We start from the raw sequence: 18,772 nt of genomic DNA on the forward strand, positions 1-18,772 counted from the left end.
CGCGGTCCCTCCACCGTCTCTCCCTCCTCTGGGGGCCGCTGCAGGGGGCGGGGAGCTGGCCCCTGACACCTTTGCTTGAGTCTGGGGCCAGCGGAGGCCACGTGTCCTGCCCGCGGCCCCTCCCCAGGAAGCCGTGGTTTGCTGGTTGCTGGGGCCGTGAGAGGGATAACGCCCCGGGCCCACTGTGTCCCCTGCCAGCTCTTCTACGACCCGGACGAGTGTGGGCTGATGAAGATGGCGCTGCGGTACTTCAGCGACTTCTGGAATAAGCTGGACATCTGCGCCATCCTGCTCTTCATCGCGGGGCTGACCTGCCGGTGGGCTGCCTGCCCGTGTGGCTCCCGCCCCGCCCGTCCCGCCTGAGGCAGCCGCCCCACGGGGCCCCCCGCGGGGCTCAGCTCCCCTCTGGACGCATCTGCCCCGAGGGTGCCCTCCCCCCCGCCCGGGGACAGTGAGGGAATCAGGGCGGAGACTCGGGGCTCTGTCACGGCGGGGAGCTGCCGTGTGCGCGCGCCTGCATCCCAGCCTGGGGCTCTGACCTCTCCACTGCCCGTCAGGGCTGCGCGTGTCTGCCCGGCCGTGACCCGCTGTCTCCAGCAGGCGAGACTGCCCGGCCCAGCCTTCTGGTTCCCGGGACGCCCATGCGGCCTGGCTTCTCTGCCCGTGGCGGGGCTTCTGGAGCCTCCTGGAGGCTCTGCCCCTGAGCTCACACCCAGCCTTAGTACTCTGGGGTCCCGGGGTTGCCCCTGGACTGGGGCAGGTGAGCAGGAGGCTGGGGCCAGGCCCTCGGGGCGGCCAGCTGAGGCCCTGCTTTGCCCAGCCAGGCTCGTCCCCTCGCTGCTATACCCTGGGCGCGTCATCCTCTCCCTGGACTTCATCCTGTTCTGCTTGCGGCTGATGCACATTTTCACCATCAGCAAGACGCTGGGGCCCAAGATCATCATCGTGAAGCGGATGGTAAGGGGATGAGGGGCCCCTGACGCCAGTTGCAAGTGAGGCACCCCAGGGCTTCAGCACACCCCGTAAGATCCCCAGTCCCTGCCTTGCCCCTTGGGCTCCCACCCCCGGGCACACCTGTCTCGGGTCTTTGCCTGTATGTCGCCTCCTCCAGGCAGCCTTGCCTGATCTCCACAGCTCATTCCTGACCCCGGTTACAGCTCCTATCACTCCCCTCCTGGGTCATGGTCACTTTGGACCCTTCCTGCACTTCAGGGGGTGCCCAGCGCACCTTTGGGGTGTTGGGGCAGCCCCAGGGCTGTTCCCCCGGAGCTCCTGGCTCTAGGCATCCATGCCATGGGCGTCGATGGAGTCCCCCTCCGCTGCAGGGCACACAGGAGCCCACCTGTGGGCAGTGAGGGTGTGGGGCTGCAGCCTGCTGTCTCCCTGTCCCCGCAGATGAAGGATGTCTTCTTTTTCCTCTTCCTGTTGGCCGTGTGGGTCGTGTCCTTCGGGGTGGCCAAGCAGGCCATCCTCATCCACAATGAGAGGCGGGTGGAGTGGATCTTCCGGGGGGTCGTCTACCACTCGTATCTCACCATCTTCGGGCAGATCCCGGCCTACATCGACGGTACGACGGGCCCTGACAGCCATGGGAAAGGAGGTGCCAGCCCAGCGGGGGTCCTGCCAGCTCACAGAAGTGGGGGAGGGAGGGCCCGGGGGCCGTGGCTCCTGCAGTGCCTGTGGCCGAAAGGGACAGGTGCACGCCGGGTCCAGCTGATCAGGGAGGGCGTCAGCTGGCGGAGCCTGAGCTGTACCTCGCAGCTTCGGGGAGATGGGGCCCTGGGGCATCAGCTGACCCCCACCCCCTGGCATTAAATGCTGCCTTATTCCTTCTGTTCCTCCCACTGCAGTCAGAAATAAGTCCTCCTTCTCTGGACACAGAGAACACTCTCTGTGTACTGAGTTTGTTCTCTTGAAGAGCTTCATTGAGATTTAATTCACATTACCATAAAGCTCACCTGTATAAAGTGTCCGCTGCAGTGGCTTTTAGTATATTTACAGAATCTAATTTTGGAACATTTGCATCACCCCAAAGAGACACCCCATGCCCATTAGTAGTCACTCCCCTTCCCCCTTCCCCTCAGCCTTAGGTGACCTCTAATCGACTTTCTGTCTCTATAGAATTTGCCTTTTCTGGACATTTCATATAAAGTGGATCATGTAATACATAGTCTTTTGTGTCTGGCTTCTTCTACTTAGCATAACGTTTTCAAGAGTCATCCGTATAGCAGCCTGTATCAGCATTTAATTCCTTTCTGTTGCCAAATAATACTCCATTGGATGGATTTGCCATGTTCTGTTTATCCATCCATAAGCTGGTGAACATTTGAGTTGTTTCTACGTTTTGGCTCTTATGCCTAATGTGACTATGTTTTCTATAAATTTTTGTGTGGACACGTTGTCATTTCTTTTGGATGAATACCTGGGAGTGGAATGGCTGGGTCACATGGTAATTCTATGTTTAACTTTTTGAGAAGCTGCCCAACTGTTTCCCACAGCAGCTGCACCAGCAATGTATGAGGTTCCAACCTCTCCACATTCTCGCCAACACTTGTTATTATCTGTCTTTTTTGATTCTAGCCACCCTACTGGGCGGGAAGTGTATCTCACTGCGGTTTGATTTGCACTTCCCTGATGGCCAATGATGTCGAGCATCTCCTCATGTGATTACTGAGCCATCTTCTTTGGAAAAATATCTGTTTCTATCCTTTGCCCATTTTTCAAGTGGGTATCAGTCTTTTCATCGAGTTGTAAGAGTTCCTTATATATGGTTACCAGTCCCTTATCATATTTATGATGTGCAAGTGTATTCGCCATTCTGTGGGTTGTCTTTTCACTTTCTTTATGTTGTCCTTTGAAGCACAAAAGTTTTCAGTTTTGTTGAAGCTCACCTTGTCAATCTCTTTGATCATTTGTGCTTTTGGTGTCATATCTAAGAACACACTGCCCAAGCCAAGGTCAGGAAGACTTATGCCTATGGAGTTATTCTAAAAGTTTTATAGCTTTAGCACCTACTTTTGGCCTTTGATCTATTTAGATTAATTGTGTATACGATATAAGAGTCATTCTTTTACAGAAAGCATTCAGTTGTTCCAGCACCCTTTGTTGAAAAGACTATTCTTTCCCCATTGAATTGTCTTGGCACCCTTGTCAAAAATCAATTGACCATGAATGAAAGCGTTTACCTCTAGGCTCTCAGTTCTATTCCATTGATCTATGTGTCTATCCTTGTGCCGATACCACAGTCCTGGCTAGTATAGCTTTGTAGTAAGTTTTAAAATCAGGAAGCGTGAGTCTTTCAACTTTGTTCTTTTTTTCAAGATTGTTTTGGCCTCTGGGTCCTTGGGTCCACATGAATTCTTGGGTCATCTTATCAATTTTTCCAAAAAGAGCATCTAGGATTTTGACTGTAAACATGTGATGTCTTCCACTTATTTAGATCTTTCATTTCTTTCCATAATATTTTTTATTTTTCAGTGTATAAGTTGCACTTCTTTTGTTAAATTTATTCCTAAGTGTTTTATTCTTTTTCATGCTGTTGTAAGTAGAATTGTTTTATTAATTGGATTGTTTACTGCTTGTGTATAGAAATACACTATATTTTGTATATTGAACTTGTATCCTGAAGCCTTGCTGAACTTCTTTATTAGTTCTAATAGTTTTTAAGTGCATTTTTTGGAGATTTGCTATGATCATGTCATCTGCAAATAGAGATACTTTTACTTGCTCCTTTCCAATCTGGATGTCTTTTATTTCTTTTTCCTGCCTGATTATCCTGGTTAGAACCTCTGGTACAGTGTTGAAACGTATCAAGAACAAATGTCTTTATCTTGTCCCTGATCTTAGGGGAAAGCTTTCAGTCTTTCACTACTAAGTACTCTGTGAGCTATGGGTTTTTTGTAAATATCCTTCATCAGGTTGAGGAAGTTCCCCTCTATTCCTAGTTTCTTGAGTGTTTGTATTATGAAAGGGTGTTAGGTTTGTCAGATGCTTTTCCTGCATCAATTGGAATGTTCGTATGGTTTATTTGCTTTATATTATTAATATGGTGTATTATATTAATTGATCTTCAGATGTTAAAAGAACTTTGCATTCCTGGGATATATTTCACTTAGTCATGGTGTATAAATCTTTTTATATGTTGCAGGATTCAGTTTGCTAGCATTTTGTTGAGGATTTTTGCATCTATCTTCTTAAAGGGTGTTGGTCTGTAGTTTTCTTTTCTTGTAATGTTTTTATCTGGTTTTGGTATGAGAGTAATACTGACCTCATAGAATCACTTAGAAAGTAGTCCCTCCTCTTTTATATTTTGGAAAAGCTTATGAAGGATTGGTCTTAATTATTCTTTAAATATTTGGTAGAATTCACCAGAGAAGCCATCTAGGCCTGGACTTTTCTTTGTGTGAAGTCTTAAAATTACAAATTCAATATCTTTACTTGTTATAGGTCTATTTGTATTTTCTACTTCTTTTTCAGTCACTTTTGGTAGTTTTTGTCTTTCTAGGAATTTTTCCATTTTTTATAAGTTATCTAATTTGTTAGCATACAATTTTTTTGTAGTATTTCCTTACAGTTTTTTCTGTTTTTGTAAGGTTGGTTGCAATGTCCTCTCTTTCAGCTATGATTTAGTCATTTGAGTTCTTTTTTTTCTGGATCAGTCTAGCTAGAAGGTTGTAATTCTGTTAATCTTTTCCAAGAACCAGATTTTGGTTTTGTTGATTTTCTTTATTGTTTTTGAATTCTCTATTTCATTTATTTGCATTCTGCTGTTTATTATTCCCTTCCTTCTGCTTGCTCTGGGTTTACTTTACTAAAATGGAAGGTTATTTTATTGATTTGATCTCTTTTTTTAAAAAATATAGGTATTTCTAGCTATTATAATGAGTTTCTATCTTAGAAAATTAGTAGCACTTTCAAAAATATATTTGATTACAGAACAGTGCATACTCATTGCTAAAAAATTTTTAAATTCAAGTTAAGTATAAAGAAGAATGTTCATAATCCTACCTCCCAGAGTTAACCACTATTAACTTAGTATATTTTCTCAGAGATTTTTAAATGCACAAATGGAATATATATTTATGTTTTGTAATATTATATTACAAATATTATAATAAAGGATAAAGGATAAATATTATCTTTTACTTTTCTGCAATTGTGTGGCTATATTTTGTTTTGTAATCACTCGTTCCACATATAGGAATGCTGCCTCTGTAGCTTTTTTCCTTTCTCGTGTCTCCCTTCTCTTTTTGATAGTTGTTAATTTTCTCCTTGAATCCTTTCCCACCGCGTTTTTCTCCCCAGGGTTGGGACCTGTGCCTTATGATGACACAGCCCCTCCTGGTGCTGCCCCCGCCTGGGGCCCAGAAAGCGCCCTGGTGGGATGGATGGCTGGATCTGGGCAGGGGCACGTGCCCGCCTGGAGTACAGGTCTGGCTTCCCTTGGCAGCCGCACTTCCTGCCCGCGAGGGTGCTTGGGGGTAGATGGGTGCCCCTCTTCGGGCTGCCCTCGCGCCTGAGCTGACAGCCGTGGTCACCCAGATGTGTGGGTGTCCAGGTCTGCAGGCTCATCGCTCGAGGACCCTTGTGTTTCCACTTGGCTTTCTTGGCTCACCTGCCCCCTCACTCCCGAGGCAGGCGTGAACTTCAACCTGGATCATTGCAGCCCCAATGGCACCGACCCCTACAAGCCCAAGTGCCCCGAGATCGACGCGACGCGGCGGGAGCCCGCCTTCCCCGAGTGGCTGACGGTCATCCTGCTCTGCCTCTACCTGCTCTTCACCAACATCCTGCTGCTCAACCTCCTCATCGCCATGTTCAAGTAAGCGCCCTGCGGCCTGGCCGGGCACACACCCCTGGCCCCCCCGCCATCCCCACGGGGTGCGGACGGGGCGGAGCCCGGCACCCGGGACCTGGCTCAGCCCAAGTTGACCGTGCGCGGCCACGCTCTCTGGTCACCGCTGAGCCCGTCCCAGGCACTGCTGCTGCGGGACCAGTGCACGGGCCGTGTGCCCGGAGGCTGCGGGCTGGGGCACATGGAAGTCTCGCCCCTCCCACCCTGGAGGGAGCGGGTGCGGGGCAGCGACCTGGCTGAGGCCGGCTCTAGATGTGGAGGTGCGTGTCACACTTATTGAAAATCCGACGATGCAGGATGACCTGTATTTGCTCTCCATGGCTCAGGGCATCGCCAGCCCCTCAGCGCCCCTCCCGGCCTCTGCAGAAGGGCCCCTGGGACCCATGGTGACCCTGGTGAAAATCCCTTCATTCCTGGTTTGGGCACCGTTTCTCTTCCCTTTCATCAGCTAGCGCGATGAGGTCGCCACTTTCTGATTTACCACGTGTTCTGAACAGTGAGAGACCCTGACCTGTGCTGGGCTGTGATAGAGACACAGAGGCCAGAAGGCCGGCGGGCGGGCGCTGCATCTTGGCCCTGCCTGGCCTCCCTGCCTCCCTCCGAGGGCCTCTCTCTGGCAAGGATTCGGGTCAGCTGAAGTCCATCCACAAGACACACACGTTGCAGAGAATAAACGTGTCGGCCTGCTGAAGACACCGTCCCTTCTGTGTGTCAGATTCAAGGGACGAGCCCCTGTTAGAGTCCAGTGCAGGACACTGTGCATCTCCCAACACACGCAGCTCTGTTTTACCCTCTAACGAGGTCTGTAGAACCTAAAATCTAGGTCTTCTTTCTTCCTTCTCCCCTTGGCTCCCAGGAAGCTCAGAATTCTGAGGCCGGCAGTTCAGCTGCCTTTTCCTGCATCTGGAGTGGCCCCCCTGGGTGGTGTGTGTGCTCTTTATGGGCCGTCACGGCAGACACGCCGGGCAGTGACACGGGTGTGTTTGTAACTGTGTTTGGGTGGCCCGTGTTCCCCTGTAACCAGTGCTCTCTGCCCCCTGCAGCTACACGTTCCAGCAGGTCCAGGAGCGCACAGACCAGATCTGGAAGTTCCAGCGCCACGACCTGATCGAAGAGTACCAGGGCAGGCCCCCTGCGCCGCCCCCCTTCATCCTCCTCAACCACCTGCATCTCTTCATCAAGAGGGTCATCCTGAAGGTCCCCACCAAGCGGCACAAGCAGCTCAGTAAGCTGCCATCTCCCTCATCCCAGAGCTGCGTCTGGGGCGCAGACGGGGTGGGGTGGGGGCAGCAGCTCCTTGGAGAGTTCCGGAAGCTCGGTGAGCGTGCAGACCGCTCAGGCCACCGACTTCCCACCAGCCCGCTGGGGGCGGGTGTCAGGGTCTCGGCCCCTCCCTGCGGGGCCCCGAGTGGGTCAGAGGCTCCCCTCCCCCGACAGAGAACAAGCTAGAGAAGAACGAGGAGGCGGCCCTCCTGTCCTGGGAGATCTACCTGAAGGAGAACTACCTTCAGGACCAGCAGATCCAGCAGAAGCAGAGGCCGGAGCAGAAGATCCAGGATGTCAGCGACAAGTACGGGACCAGGGCGGTCCCCTCGGGGTTCCTGAAACGTGTGCTCTTGCCACACAGCACACGCGGCGCCGGGGGGAAGGCAGCTCATAAACCCCAAACGCAAAGGACGAGAGCGTTTGGAAGTATTTTTCGTATAAAAACAGAGGCCGCGTTGGGTGCAATTCCTATGTTGTAGCAAAAGAAGACAGAAACCAAACCAACATTCCCCAGACAACGGGGCTGCGTCCTCCTCCTTCCAAAGTCCCCAGCGGTAGCGTCCCCCATTGTGACTCGGCTGTGGAACTCGCGGCAAATCGAGGCGAGGAGCCGGGCGTGTGCGCGTCTGCACACCTGCACCTCTCGCCCAGCCATGCCCCCCCCCCCAAACCCCGGGGCTGTTGGGCAGCCCTGTGAGCCGGGGGCGTCCGTTGGCTAAGAGATCTTCCCCTTGGGCCACTAGGCGGTGCTCATTCTATACGGAAACGTATGGTATAAATACTTCCAAGTTAAGAGGAAGAGCCCAGAGCCTGGGCTGCTGGATCTGATAGGCCACCCACCCGCCAAGAGGCGCCAGGCTCCCTTCACACCCCGCCCCCGGCTGGCCTGCGGGGCTCAGCTGTGCCCTCTTGCAGGGCGGACGCCATGGCGGACCTGCTGGAAATGGTGCATCTGAAGCAGTCGGGCTCCATGGAGCAGAGACTGGCCTCCCTAGAGGAGCAGGTGGGCTCCGGGCTGGGACCTCTGTTTCTGGGCGCAGCTCCGATGGACCTGGAAGGTCGCTCTGTGCTGTGGTGGCTTTGAGAGTGAGCGTACTGGGAAGCCAACCAGGAGAAGGGGGCGGTGACATCGGGCCGTTGCTCCCAGCTGGCAGGGGCGCCTTCTCCGTCCTCCAGAGAACTCCACCAAACGCTCCCCTGCCTGCGCTCTGCCACAGCGCACGGTGTGACGGCCACATCGGGGGCTGGCCTGAGGGAACAAACTCCTGACCTTCCCCTGGCCTCCTTGGAGCTGTCCTCTGAGACAGCCGCTGTCTCCAGACTCTGCACCTGGAACCTGGGAGGGGGCCGTGGAAATTACTAACAGCCCTCGGCTGCTTTCTCAGGCTGCCAGCTATGCTGGGAGGGAGGGAGGCCATGGGGCCAGCAAGGATGCGTATGGATGTCCGTGTGGACAACTGGACTGAGGGGCAACATGGAAAGCAGCATGTGGATGTCTCAGAGCAGCTCCAGATGAGAGAGCGGTGGCCAGTAGGCGACAGGAGAGCAGCCTCCCCCCGCCCCTCCCCCCTCAGTGTCCACTGACAGCCCCCCCATCAGCTGGGCAGCCCTGAGTGGCCTCACGTCCAAGAGTCATTGTCTCATAGGCCAGCTGGGCTCAGGTGCCTGAGTGATGCTGAGGGACAGTAATGTGTATTAGTTCATCCGTCCATCTATCCATCCATCCATCCATTCTTCCATCCATCCATCTGCCCATCCATCCATCCATCCATCTATCCATCCATCCATCCCACGTTTCCTGTGTGCCTCCTCCGTGCCTGTCCAGAGCTGGCCTTGAGAATGTCAGGGTGACAGGCATTATCTCATCTTTGAGGATTCCCAGTCAGGGGGAGGCACAGACAAAGGTTCATTGTCACAATGTAGTTCAATAGGCACAGTGAAGGAGGTGGATGCAGGAGCTTCAGTCAGGGAGGCCTTGGGACTCCAGGACGAGGAAGGGTGGACCAGGCAAAGGCCAGGTCCCCGCCCCTCCGTGCCCCTCCTGCTGTGCCCTGACCCTGTGGCCCCCAACCCCGTGGGCCTGCCCTGGGTTCCCCTCCTCACTCTGAGTGCTCTGGCCCCAGGACCTGTGCCTTGCGACACAGGGGAACAGGGTGGGTGGGAGCTGGGCATTCCGTGTGGGGGCAGGTGTTGACCAAATCTTGTTTGGGACGTGCCTTCCAGGTGGCCCAGACGTCCAGAGCGCTGCACTGGATCGTGAAGGCCCTGAGGGATGGCGGCTTTGGCTCGGAAGAGGGCGTCCCCACCCTAGGTGAGTGGGTGGCTGTACCAGCAGCTGGTCTCTACCACCTGTGCTCTTTTGCGTCCGGGGGTCCGTGCGGAGGAGATGCAGCAGGCCCAGTGCCTCGGGGAGCATGGCCCACCCCATAGATGCACATGCAGAGTGTGGCCAAGTCCCCCGCTTGACCAGTTGGGGACTTCCAGAGGTCGCCTGGCCCCCAGCCCCATCCCACTCCTGTGCATCAAGCTACAAAGTGGGGGCAGCTCCAGCAGATACCCGAGACCCAGGCACGTCGACTGGGTGACAGAAAGCAAGTCTTTGTTCCTAAATTTACAGTCGGCCAAGAAATGGGCATGAGTGACCCTCCTGGGGTGTTGCTGGCCCCGGAGGAGCAGTGTGCCCCCCTCAGCGGGACAAGCTTCTGTAAGGGCCTGTGCGTCCAGCTGATTACTGAGAGCTCTCCTGGGGGCTCTCCAAGGTGGTGGTTGCCTGACCCCAGGTCTCTGTCCTCCTGGGCCGCGTGCTGGGGGCCCTGGGGAGGGTACCCTCTTTGGGGCTGGCATTCAATCCGGGCTTGGGGAAGTAGAGGCAGCCCAGAAGTTTGGGGGAAAGGACCATAGAGGATGGCCCTGTCCTGCGCGCCTGGCACCCGAGTCCAGGCCCAGCTTTGCCCACAGTTCCGTGGGGCTGTTCCCATTCCCAGCACCCCAGAAGGCCTCGGTGGGGCGGGACCCTGAGCTGGACAGCGGGCTGAAGGTGGAGGACCCGGGCGACGCCTACCACGTGGATGCCCGGCACCTCCTCTACCCCAACTGCCCCGTCCAGCGTTTCCCAGTGCCCAACGAGAAGGTGCCCTGGGAGGTGAGTGCCTGTCCTGCCGCGTCCACCAGGCTGCAGGGGCCCGGTGTCCTCGGGGGGAGCAGTCCAGCCCCCCGGGGTGGGTGAGCCCGCTGCGGCCTCACAGGGACATGACAACAGATGAGAAAACGGAGGCACGCGGTCCACGCGGCCAGAGGGGGTGGAGCCGGGGTTTGAGCCAGGACGCTGGTGGGCCTCCATCCACACACAGCCGACTGCCCTGCTTGTCCGACCCCCTGTCCCCAGTGAACGGTCCCCGCCCTGTTTCTGAGTGCCGGGGGGGCCGGAGGTGGAGAGAGAGAGAGGGAGAGATGGTTGAGGCATGGGGGTGCCCCCCCCAGTCTTCTCTCTGGTTTTCCTTGGAACATTCCAGGCTGTTACTCTTCCCCAGTCTCCGCCAGTGGGACCCCTTCTCCCCTCTAGAGCCCAGCCTAGCCCCCCATCCCCCATCCTGGGGGCTGGTCCGGGTGTGTGCGTCCTCAGGTCTGCTGAGCTCAGGCTCCCGGGCCCTTTGGGCCGTCCCAGGGTCTTGGGCTCTGAGGTCAGCCGTCCTGGGCGCCAGCTGACCTGGGGTGGTGACCGACTGAGGGGAGCCCCGTGTCGTGCAGACGGAGTTCCTTATCTACAACCCGCCCTTCTACACGGCCGACAGGAAGAACAAAGACCTGGTGGACCCTGTGGGGGAGTGAGTGCCCTGCTTCCTGCCTGGGCGGGTGGCCCGTCCTCCCTGGGGGCTGGGGCCATGCATGCTGGGAGGGCGGCGGCCGGGGAGGGGCCCTCGTGGTGGACCCCCTGAGGGCTCACCGCGGCCGCTCTGCATCCCGCCGTCTTTGTCGGGGACGCGACCTCTCCTCTCGCTCCCAGCGCCCTGGAGCCTCTGTCCAGGATCAGCTACAACGCGGTGGATGGACGCCTGGACCGGCGCAGCTTCCACGGGGTCTACGCCGTGCAGGACGGGCTCCCTCTGTGAGTGCAGCCGGGCCCTCCTCCGCGGCCTCTGGGGGTTTCCTTCCGGGGTCAGGTCTCCTCTCCGGCAGAGTGGGTGTTTTTCTGATAAAACAAACAAAATACAGAAGAAAAGAAACATCCACATAAGGCGTTTCCTTCGTGGGGAGGTGGGGGCCGTGGGCTGGCCCCGCTGGCCTGGGTGCTGCGCCCTCGTCCCCCGATGTAACCTTTACGGCTTCCGTTCCTGTGGTGTGGAAATGGGGTAAAACGTGGACTGCCCGGCTGCCAGCTGCACCGATCGTGAGAATGAAGGCGGGGAGCTGTTAAAGGGCCCCTGGGGTTACGTGTAGGGGACGGAGGTGTTTCCAGGTCTGCTCTCTGTAGGGACGGGCACTGAGCCCCACTGTACAGGTGAAGAATCAACATAAAGATGTCAGGTGACCCGTAGCGTCAGGCCCAGCAGGCACTTAGTGGACGCCTACTGTGTGCCAGCCTGGGGTTTGGAGGTCAGAGGGCCTCCTCTGATGGGGTTTGCTGGGGAAGCAGCACCACAGGGCGGAGGCCGAGGAAGGGCAGTCAGCATCTGCGGAGGGACCACAGATGGCCAGGACGTGGGGACCCCATGGAGCAGGCGGTCGTTGAGGGGACCTGGGGGGGGAGGTGTGTGCTGGGCCTCTGGGGAAGGTTCTGGAACGGGAAGCAGAGGCTGTGGAAGGAGGTGGTGGTGGGGCAGGAGAACAGACGTGACCAGGAGCGGCTCCAGCCCTGGACGGGGGAGGGGCCTAGGGGGACGTGGTGTTCAGGACGAGAGCAGGACGGAGTGTCAGGCGGGGCGGGGCGGGGCGGGGGGGGGGACCGTCGGGTGCCAGGTCACAGGCCGGCCGAGGCCCTCGGACGCAGCACGATGGTCGCTCAGGCGCTCTCTGGGGGGGTCTGCGGTGGGGCTGGGCTTCTGCTCCCAAGGAGACCCCTTTCCTTTCCAACTCACGCCAAGGTGACCTGAAGCCTTGGAGTCCCCCAGGGACAGGATTCGGGGTGGACAGCCCCAGCGGGTGATGCGGAGTCGGCCAGTCGGTCAAGGGGCCCGTGGGCGTCGGGGGTCGGCTCCGGGGCTCCATAGGGTGGCCTCCTCCCTGCTCCCGTCCATCCTGGGCCGGGGCAGGTGTGGGCGGAACTGGCACGCGCCCCATCAGAGGCCCCGAGTGCTGCCCCGGCCTGGCTCTCCGGCTGCAGGCGGCAGGCTGAGCAGACCCCTGTCCGCCTAGGAACCCCATGGGCCGCACAGGGCTGCGCGGGCGCGGGGACCTCAGCTGCTTTGGCCCCAACCACACGCTGCAGCCCGTGGTCACCCGGTGAGTAGCCCCGGATGAGCACACAGCGTGCGCCACGCGCCCTACCCCGTAGTGGCCTGGATGAGCGTGGGCGCGCCCCCAAACACAGGGCAGGAGCATCTGTGCCCCCAGGAAAGCCCAGGCCCTTCCTGCCCCCAGGCTGCCCTCACTTCCTGTGGGTCCCCCTCCCTCAGAGGCCCCTTGTGGGGGGGGGACAAAGCCAGGGCCAGGGCTCACTACGCAGACAAAATGAAAATCCATATCAATCTACCCGTCATTTCCAAAGAGTCACAGAGGTGGAAGGGCTGGGTCTAGGGCACGTGCTTCTTTAAGGCTTTTGATAGAAAAATATTCTCCCCAAAGGCCTACCCATTGTAGTCAGACCAGCAGTTATGGGAGCGATGGTTACCATCTCTGTGCCCCTGGAGCAGGTGCTCAGGAGCGGGGTGGGGGGGGGCGGAGGGGGCCTTGGCCTCCCCCATGGCGGGGGAGGGGCTGACATCAGACCACCCCTCCTGCAGCTGGAGGCGGAACCAGGACGGCGCCATCTGCAGGAAGGGCATAAAGAAGGTGCTGGAGGTGCTGGTGGTGAAGCGCTCCCTCTCAGAGCACTGGGTGCTGCCCGGGGTGAGCCCGCGCCCGCCGTCCCGGGGCCCGGGGCCCTGCGTGCCTTTGTCCCTTCCACCCACCGAAGGAACACCACCCCCTGTGGTCGCTGTCCTGGACAGCTCAGACTGTCCTTGGTCCTGAATGACAAAGGCCGGTCCCTGCCTTTTAGAGGGAATTCTCCCTCCTCATACCTTGTTTTGCGGTTGTGAAAACGGGTTCAGGTGCTCTTCGGAGTGTAAGCACTAACTGAGCACCTACTGCATCCCAGGGGGCACCAGGCTCAGGGCTGGGGCTGCCTCGGAGGCTAGACTGGGTCTCCCTGCAGAGCTCAGGGGTTGGGGTCAGACGCGGCTCCCAGGTGGGTGTCTCAGGCGCGCACCTGCCCCTAGCCCTGGGGCCCGAGCTGAGCCTGGGGCAGGGGACGGGGGTGCACAGGCCCTCAGCTCAAGGGCGGCAGCTCCTTGCAGGACTGAAGGCCGGCGTGCACCCCAGAGGCCTTGTGGTGACAGAACTGGGGTGTGGAAAGCCCTGGGCCTGTCCTGTCCAAGTGGGCCCAACCACTCAGATCCTGACCTGTCAATCTGCCCTCTGCCCCCCACGACCCTGTCACCGCTCTGGGGTTGGAGTAGGCTGACCCTGGCAGGAGGACCGTGTCGCCCACCAGGCCCCTGGCTGGTCTCTGGGTGAAGCTCTGTCCGGGGTCCCCTCCTCTGAGCCTGTACCCGGGAGTCCGTGATTCGCCCAGCTCAGCAAGAGGCCGTCGGGTTTCCCCACCACCCACCCGGTGGCCCAGCAGCTGCTCTGCTGGGACAGCAAGTTAATGGGTGTGTGTGGGGCAGGGGTGCCACTGAGGGTCTTGAGACCCCAACCAGGATTCCAGGGCCCTGGGCGGCTCTCGTTCTTGCAGCCATAGCCCCTGTGCCCTCTAGCTGAGGGAGCGCGGCTCTGAGCCCAGGCCCGGCCCTCTCCTCCCGCGGGTTCTCTGACACCATTCAGCCTCCCTCTCTGGCACTTTGGTCTCTCCTGCCGACGGGCATCTTCTGAGCTGTGCCCCTGTGTCCCCGAGAGAGGTACTGAGGGGCATCTGATGGTCCCCGCCACCTCAGCCAGCGAGGGGCTAGGGCGTCTCCAGGGCCTACGCGGATGGACGTGATGTGGACTGAGGGGGTCCCCTAGACGGATGGGGAGGGGAGTGCGGGTGCAGGCCCGTGTCCGGGGCGTCGGGAGTGGCCGGGAGCCCTGTGTGCCAGAGCAGAGGCTGGAGACGGGGACAGGGGTGCACACAGACGGGACACAGCCCGGCTGGTGGTCAGGGTGGCGGCGGTCGGGGGGCTGGCTCCCTGCGCGCCTCACAGGCTGTGCCGCCCTCCTGCCCCGCGGGCTGACCGGGACTCTGGGCTCTGGGCAATGCCACTCCAGCCCCGAGGCAGCCGCTGCCAGACACTTGTCCGCCTGTGTCTCCCGGGGGCTGGCCCGCGGCCCACGCCGGGCAGGCGGCCAGAGGAAGCAGGTCCCCAGACAGCCGTGCTGACCGCCCCTTCCTCCCTCTCTGCGCAGGGCTCCCGGGAACCAGGAGAGACGCTGCCCCGGAAGCTGAAGCAGGTCCTCCGGAGAGAGTTCTGGCCTTCCTTCGAGAGCCTGCTGACGCACGGCATGGAGGTGAGGTGACCGTTCTGCTTGGCTCGCACCTGTGCGTCTGGGGCCCCGAGGTGCGGGTCGTGACAGCTGCAGGGCGGGCTGCATGGAGCTGGGGAGCCTCTTGGAGGGACCCACGTGGCCGCGGCTCTGGGCCCCTCGCCTGCTCTCTCTGTCTGGGTTTGCCCCTCCCGAGACCAAGTGGGGGGCCGCGGCCTCTGCCGCCCTGGGGCCGGGGCACGCCTGGTGTCCGGCCCACACTCCCTCTTGCCCTGAGCACAGCTGGGCACAAAGACGTAACTCGCTTTTCAGTTAATTTGCAAAGGCCATATTTTTAGGTCCACATTTCCAAATCCACCTCACTCTTTTTCAGGACCACATAATATTTTGTGCCATGATTTATTTAAACAGTCCTCCACGTGGGCATCTGAGTCGTTGCTGGTTCTGTCTCTGTGGCGTCTCAGGATGAAATAGGCAATGGCTGATATTCACGGTTTTGACCTACAAACCAAGCAGTTTCACACGGCTTGTCCCCTGCAGCCCCACAGGGAGCACTGCCATCTCTCTTTTCTCTGCTTTGTAAAAATAAACTTCTTTATTTGTTGAGGTAAAATCCAAGCAACATAAAAGGAACCATTTTGAAGTGAGCAGTTCAGTGGCATTTAGTACACAGACAGCGTGGTGTGGTCACCACCTCTGTCTAGTTCCAGAACATCCCATCACCCCGAAAGGAAGCCCAGACCCATTGACAGTCACTCCCTTCCCTCCCCCAGCCCCTGGCACCCATGAGGCTGCTTTCCGTCTCTGTGGATTTGCCTGTTCTGGACATTTATTATAGGTGGAACCATACAGCGTGCAGCCTTTGGTGTCTGGCTTCTTTCACTTTGCGTAATGTTTTGAGGTCCACTGGCCCTTTTTAATCCTTCCAAGGACAGTCGAGGCAGGTCTGGGTACCAAGCCAGAGACCAGAAGGGAGACGAGTGAGGCTGTGGGTCCCCACGATGTGTCAGTCAAGCTGAAGGTGGTGTTGGGGGCAGGTGGACGGGGTCGGGGAGAGCCAGGCGGGGCTTGGGTGCAGTGGACAGCGGGGCTCAGAGCATCCCGGACCCGGACCGGCTGCAGAGAAAGCATGGGGCCCCTTCCTCTGGGAGAAGACCGGGGGGCTCAGGGGTCCATTAGGCGAACCAGCTCACACCTGTGCTGCCTCCCAGGTGTACAAAGGGTACATGGATGACCCAAGGAACACGGACAATGCCTGGATCGAGACGGTGGCCTTGAGCGTCCACTTTCCAGACCAGGGTGACGTGGAGCTGAAGAGGCTGAACTCTGTATGTGGCCGGGGTCTCAGGCTCTGGGGAATGGGGGGGCCGGGGGCATCAGTGCCCCGGAGAGCCTCGGGGCCTATAGGGAGGGGTCTGAGGGGTTCCGGGGCCTGGGGCCAGAGCTGGCCAGGACCAGAGAGTGGGAGCTGCGGGGGTCAGAGTTGTGCCAGAGGGTACCAAGGGGGCATCCGGGAGAGGCCAGAGGGCAGCAGCAGGAGGCTGGGGCGCAGCCGGGGCTGGCCAGGAACCCTGGGGGCCTCCAGGCTCTCACCCAGGGGAGGCTGGTTCCAGCACTTTTGTGGGGATGCCGTCCCCCGTACTTAGATCAGTCCTCCGTACCCCTAATCCAGAAGTGGGACCAGGAAGTCCCAGGGAACAAAACCCGGGCTGTGTCTGCAGGAAAGAAAACCCCACAACAAGGCTGCACCTCTTCTCTTTCCTCCTTCAAGGGTTATTAAGGCTTTGTGGGCATTTTCTGATTCGTGCCTGTGCAGCAGAAGGATAAAGCAAGCGGCCATTGGCCAGGCCTGTGGCAGGGCCGGGAGCCAGGTCGCGGGGTCCCCGCCACCCCCTGACGTCTGTAGTCTCGGGGTGTCTGGGTGGGGGCAGGGCCGGCTCAGGAGGGAGTCAGGATCTACCCCTGTCCTCGCAGCACCTGCACTCCTGCGATGCGGGCGTGTCCATCAGGTGGCAGGTGGTGGACGAGCGCATCCCGCTGTACGCCAACCACAAGGCCATCCTCCAGAAGGTGGCCGCCTTGTTCGGGGCCTACTACTAACCTGGGGACGCAGCCCGGGCAGCTCTGCAGGGGCCGGCGGAGCTGCTCCATCCACGGCCCACTCGGATCAGCAGCCCCTCCTGCCCAGCTGTTGAACTGGGAGGCTTCGGGGTGCCCTGGGAGGAGAGCTGAGCAGGGCGCAGGGGGGCTCTGGCCACGAGGCAGGGCCTCAGGGTTGAGGTGGCCACGGACACCCCACCAGCCAACACTGCTTCTCCCGAGCCTGCTGGCGGCCAGTGGACACCCTCCTGGCCACGTCCTGTGAGCAGCAGGTCCACCATCAGAGGTGTCTCCACCCAAGGCTGGCACTTCCTGGAGAGTCGGAGTTCCCCTGTGGCCTCCTCCTCGGGCCCACACCCCCGAGAGGGCCTCCACCATGACCTAACTCAGACCCTTGCCTGGCCTGGGGCGGGGCACCGTGGGACCCAGTTCCCTTGGCTGTCAGGGCTGAGCCCCTTAGCAGGGCAGGAGGCGCAGGCAAGCTCCGGCCTCCTCCCGAGACGCAGAGGTCTCTGCCTGTGTGCTGCCCCGGGACCCAGGCGGGGAGGACGCAGACGCACCAGGCGGGCAGGGGCTCTCCTGCACATGGTGCCCCTCCCCTCACCCTGAGAGCCCAGGAGGAGCGGGCGGTAGGTGTGGACTGAGGGGCCACCCAGCTCAGCATCAGCGACTCACAGGCCATCAGCACAAGCCATCAGGAGTCATGGAATGTTGTGAAAACCCCACATTAAATGTGCTTTCCTACACCAGCCTCGCCCGCCTCTTCTATGCTTCCCTCAAATAAAGTTATAGACACAAGCAGTGGTCAAGGGTCTGTGTCTGGGTCACCAAGACCTCACCCATCCCACAGCCAAGCTTCCTGGGGCCTGAGGGGGTCTCCTGTGGACACCCTGCAGCCCCTCCGGTCCAAACTCATGATTTCTCCTCCAATCAACACCCCCCCAACACACACACACACACACACACACACACACACACACACACATTTCTCTTCCTCATTTCCTAGACCCCGGCTCTGGCCCCCAACTTGGGACTCAGCCCCTTGTGCCTCCCCCTGGCCCCCCACCCTGCAGGTGCTCAGCCACTGTGGGGGCCTTGGTTTTTTATCTAGAATCTCATATCCAGCCAAACTAGTGTTCAAGTGGCAGCACCAAACAAAGACATTTTAGAAGCATAAGGACCTAGAAAGTGTGTTCCTCATGCACCCTTTCTGAAAGAATTTCTCAAAGATGAATTACAGAAAAGCAAAACACACTGTCTTAGTCAGCTTGGGCTGCAGAACAAGGCACCACAGATGGAACATTCACTTTCTCACAGTTCTGGAGGCTGGGAGTGGGGGTCAAGGTGTGGGCAGGGTGGTTCCTGGTGAGGGCTCTCCCCTGCTTGGCCATGGCCACCTTGAACTGTGTCCTCAGGTGGCCTTTCTTTGGAGTGTGCAGGAGGTGGGGGGGCTCTGGTTCTCCTCTTAAAAGGGCACTAATTCTATCAAGTCAGGGCCCCACCCTTATGACCTCATTTAACCCTACTTCCTTAGAGGTCCTCCCTCCAAATACAGTCACACTGGGGATTATGGCTTCAACGTAGGAATTTTGGGGAGGGACACAAACATTTAGTCCAACACACACACACACACACACACATGTGTGTGTGCACAGACTGAGCTCTGTGGAAGCAAAGGAACCAGTAAATGTAGGGCCAAGTCTTACCATTGTTGAGGCATAATATAAAAAGAAAATTTAATGATAGCTTCTTGTTGAAACCCCAGCTGGTCTCCCTGGGAGCCGGCAGAAGAACAAACGCAGCCAATCCAAGTGCAACACAGGTCTCCTCTTGCTCATGAGGAAGAAATAGATGCTGACCGGGCATAGGGCTGGGAGAGAAACGCAGGCG

At 58.1% G+C, this 18,772-nt stretch overlaps 1 protein-coding gene and 1 non-coding gene across 6 annotated transcripts in view; both read left to right on the plus strand.

Moving 5' to 3' along the window:
* The window catches only part of TRPM2 (transient receptor potential cation channel subfamily M member 2), a 52,388-nt gene extending 34,761 nt beyond the window's left edge, over positions 1-17,627 (plus strand). For 4 of the 5 annotated variants that reach the window (XM_057544828.1, XM_057544827.1, XM_057544830.1 and 1 more), the window contains exons 18-33: positions 199-317; positions 825-957; positions 1,396-1,567; positions 5,638-5,821; positions 6,898-7,079; positions 7,292-7,424; positions 8,036-8,123; positions 9,344-9,431; positions 10,105-10,262; positions 10,868-10,944; positions 11,124-11,225; positions 12,473-12,559; positions 13,060-13,165; positions 14,705-14,806; positions 15,994-16,110; positions 16,757-17,627. In XM_057544828.1, the coding sequence (XP_057400811.1) occupies positions 199-317; positions 825-957; positions 1,396-1,567; positions 5,638-5,821; positions 6,898-7,079; positions 7,292-7,424; positions 8,036-8,123; positions 9,344-9,431; positions 10,105-10,262; positions 10,868-10,944; positions 11,124-11,225; positions 12,473-12,559; positions 13,060-13,165; positions 14,705-14,806; positions 15,994-16,110; positions 16,757-16,882 (1,974 nt within the window). In that variant the 3' untranslated portion in view covers positions 16,883-17,627. Of the gene's footprint in view, positions 1-198; positions 318-824; positions 958-1,395; positions 1,568-5,637; positions 5,822-6,897; positions 7,080-7,291; positions 7,726-8,035; positions 8,124-9,343; positions 9,432-10,104; positions 10,263-10,867; positions 10,945-11,123; positions 11,226-12,472; positions 12,560-13,059; positions 13,166-14,704; positions 14,807-15,993; positions 16,111-16,756 lie in introns of those variants that run through there. The other variant, XM_057544831.1, reaches the window with a different exon arrangement.
* LOC114236525 (Z6 small nucleolar RNA) lies at positions 14,673-14,748 on the plus strand. The gene has a single exon (XR_003622468.1). It is a non-coding gene; the product is annotated as a Z6 small nucleolar RNA (small nucleolar RNA).
* Positions 17,628-18,772: the final 1,145 nt, after the last annotated feature.

The sequence above is a fragment of the Balaenoptera acutorostrata genome, chromosome 4, assembly GCF_949987535.1.
Source record: "Balaenoptera acutorostrata chromosome 4, mBalAcu1.1, whole genome shotgun sequence".
Lineage (NCBI taxonomy): Eukaryota > Metazoa > Chordata > Mammalia > Artiodactyla > Balaenopteridae > Balaenoptera > Balaenoptera acutorostrata.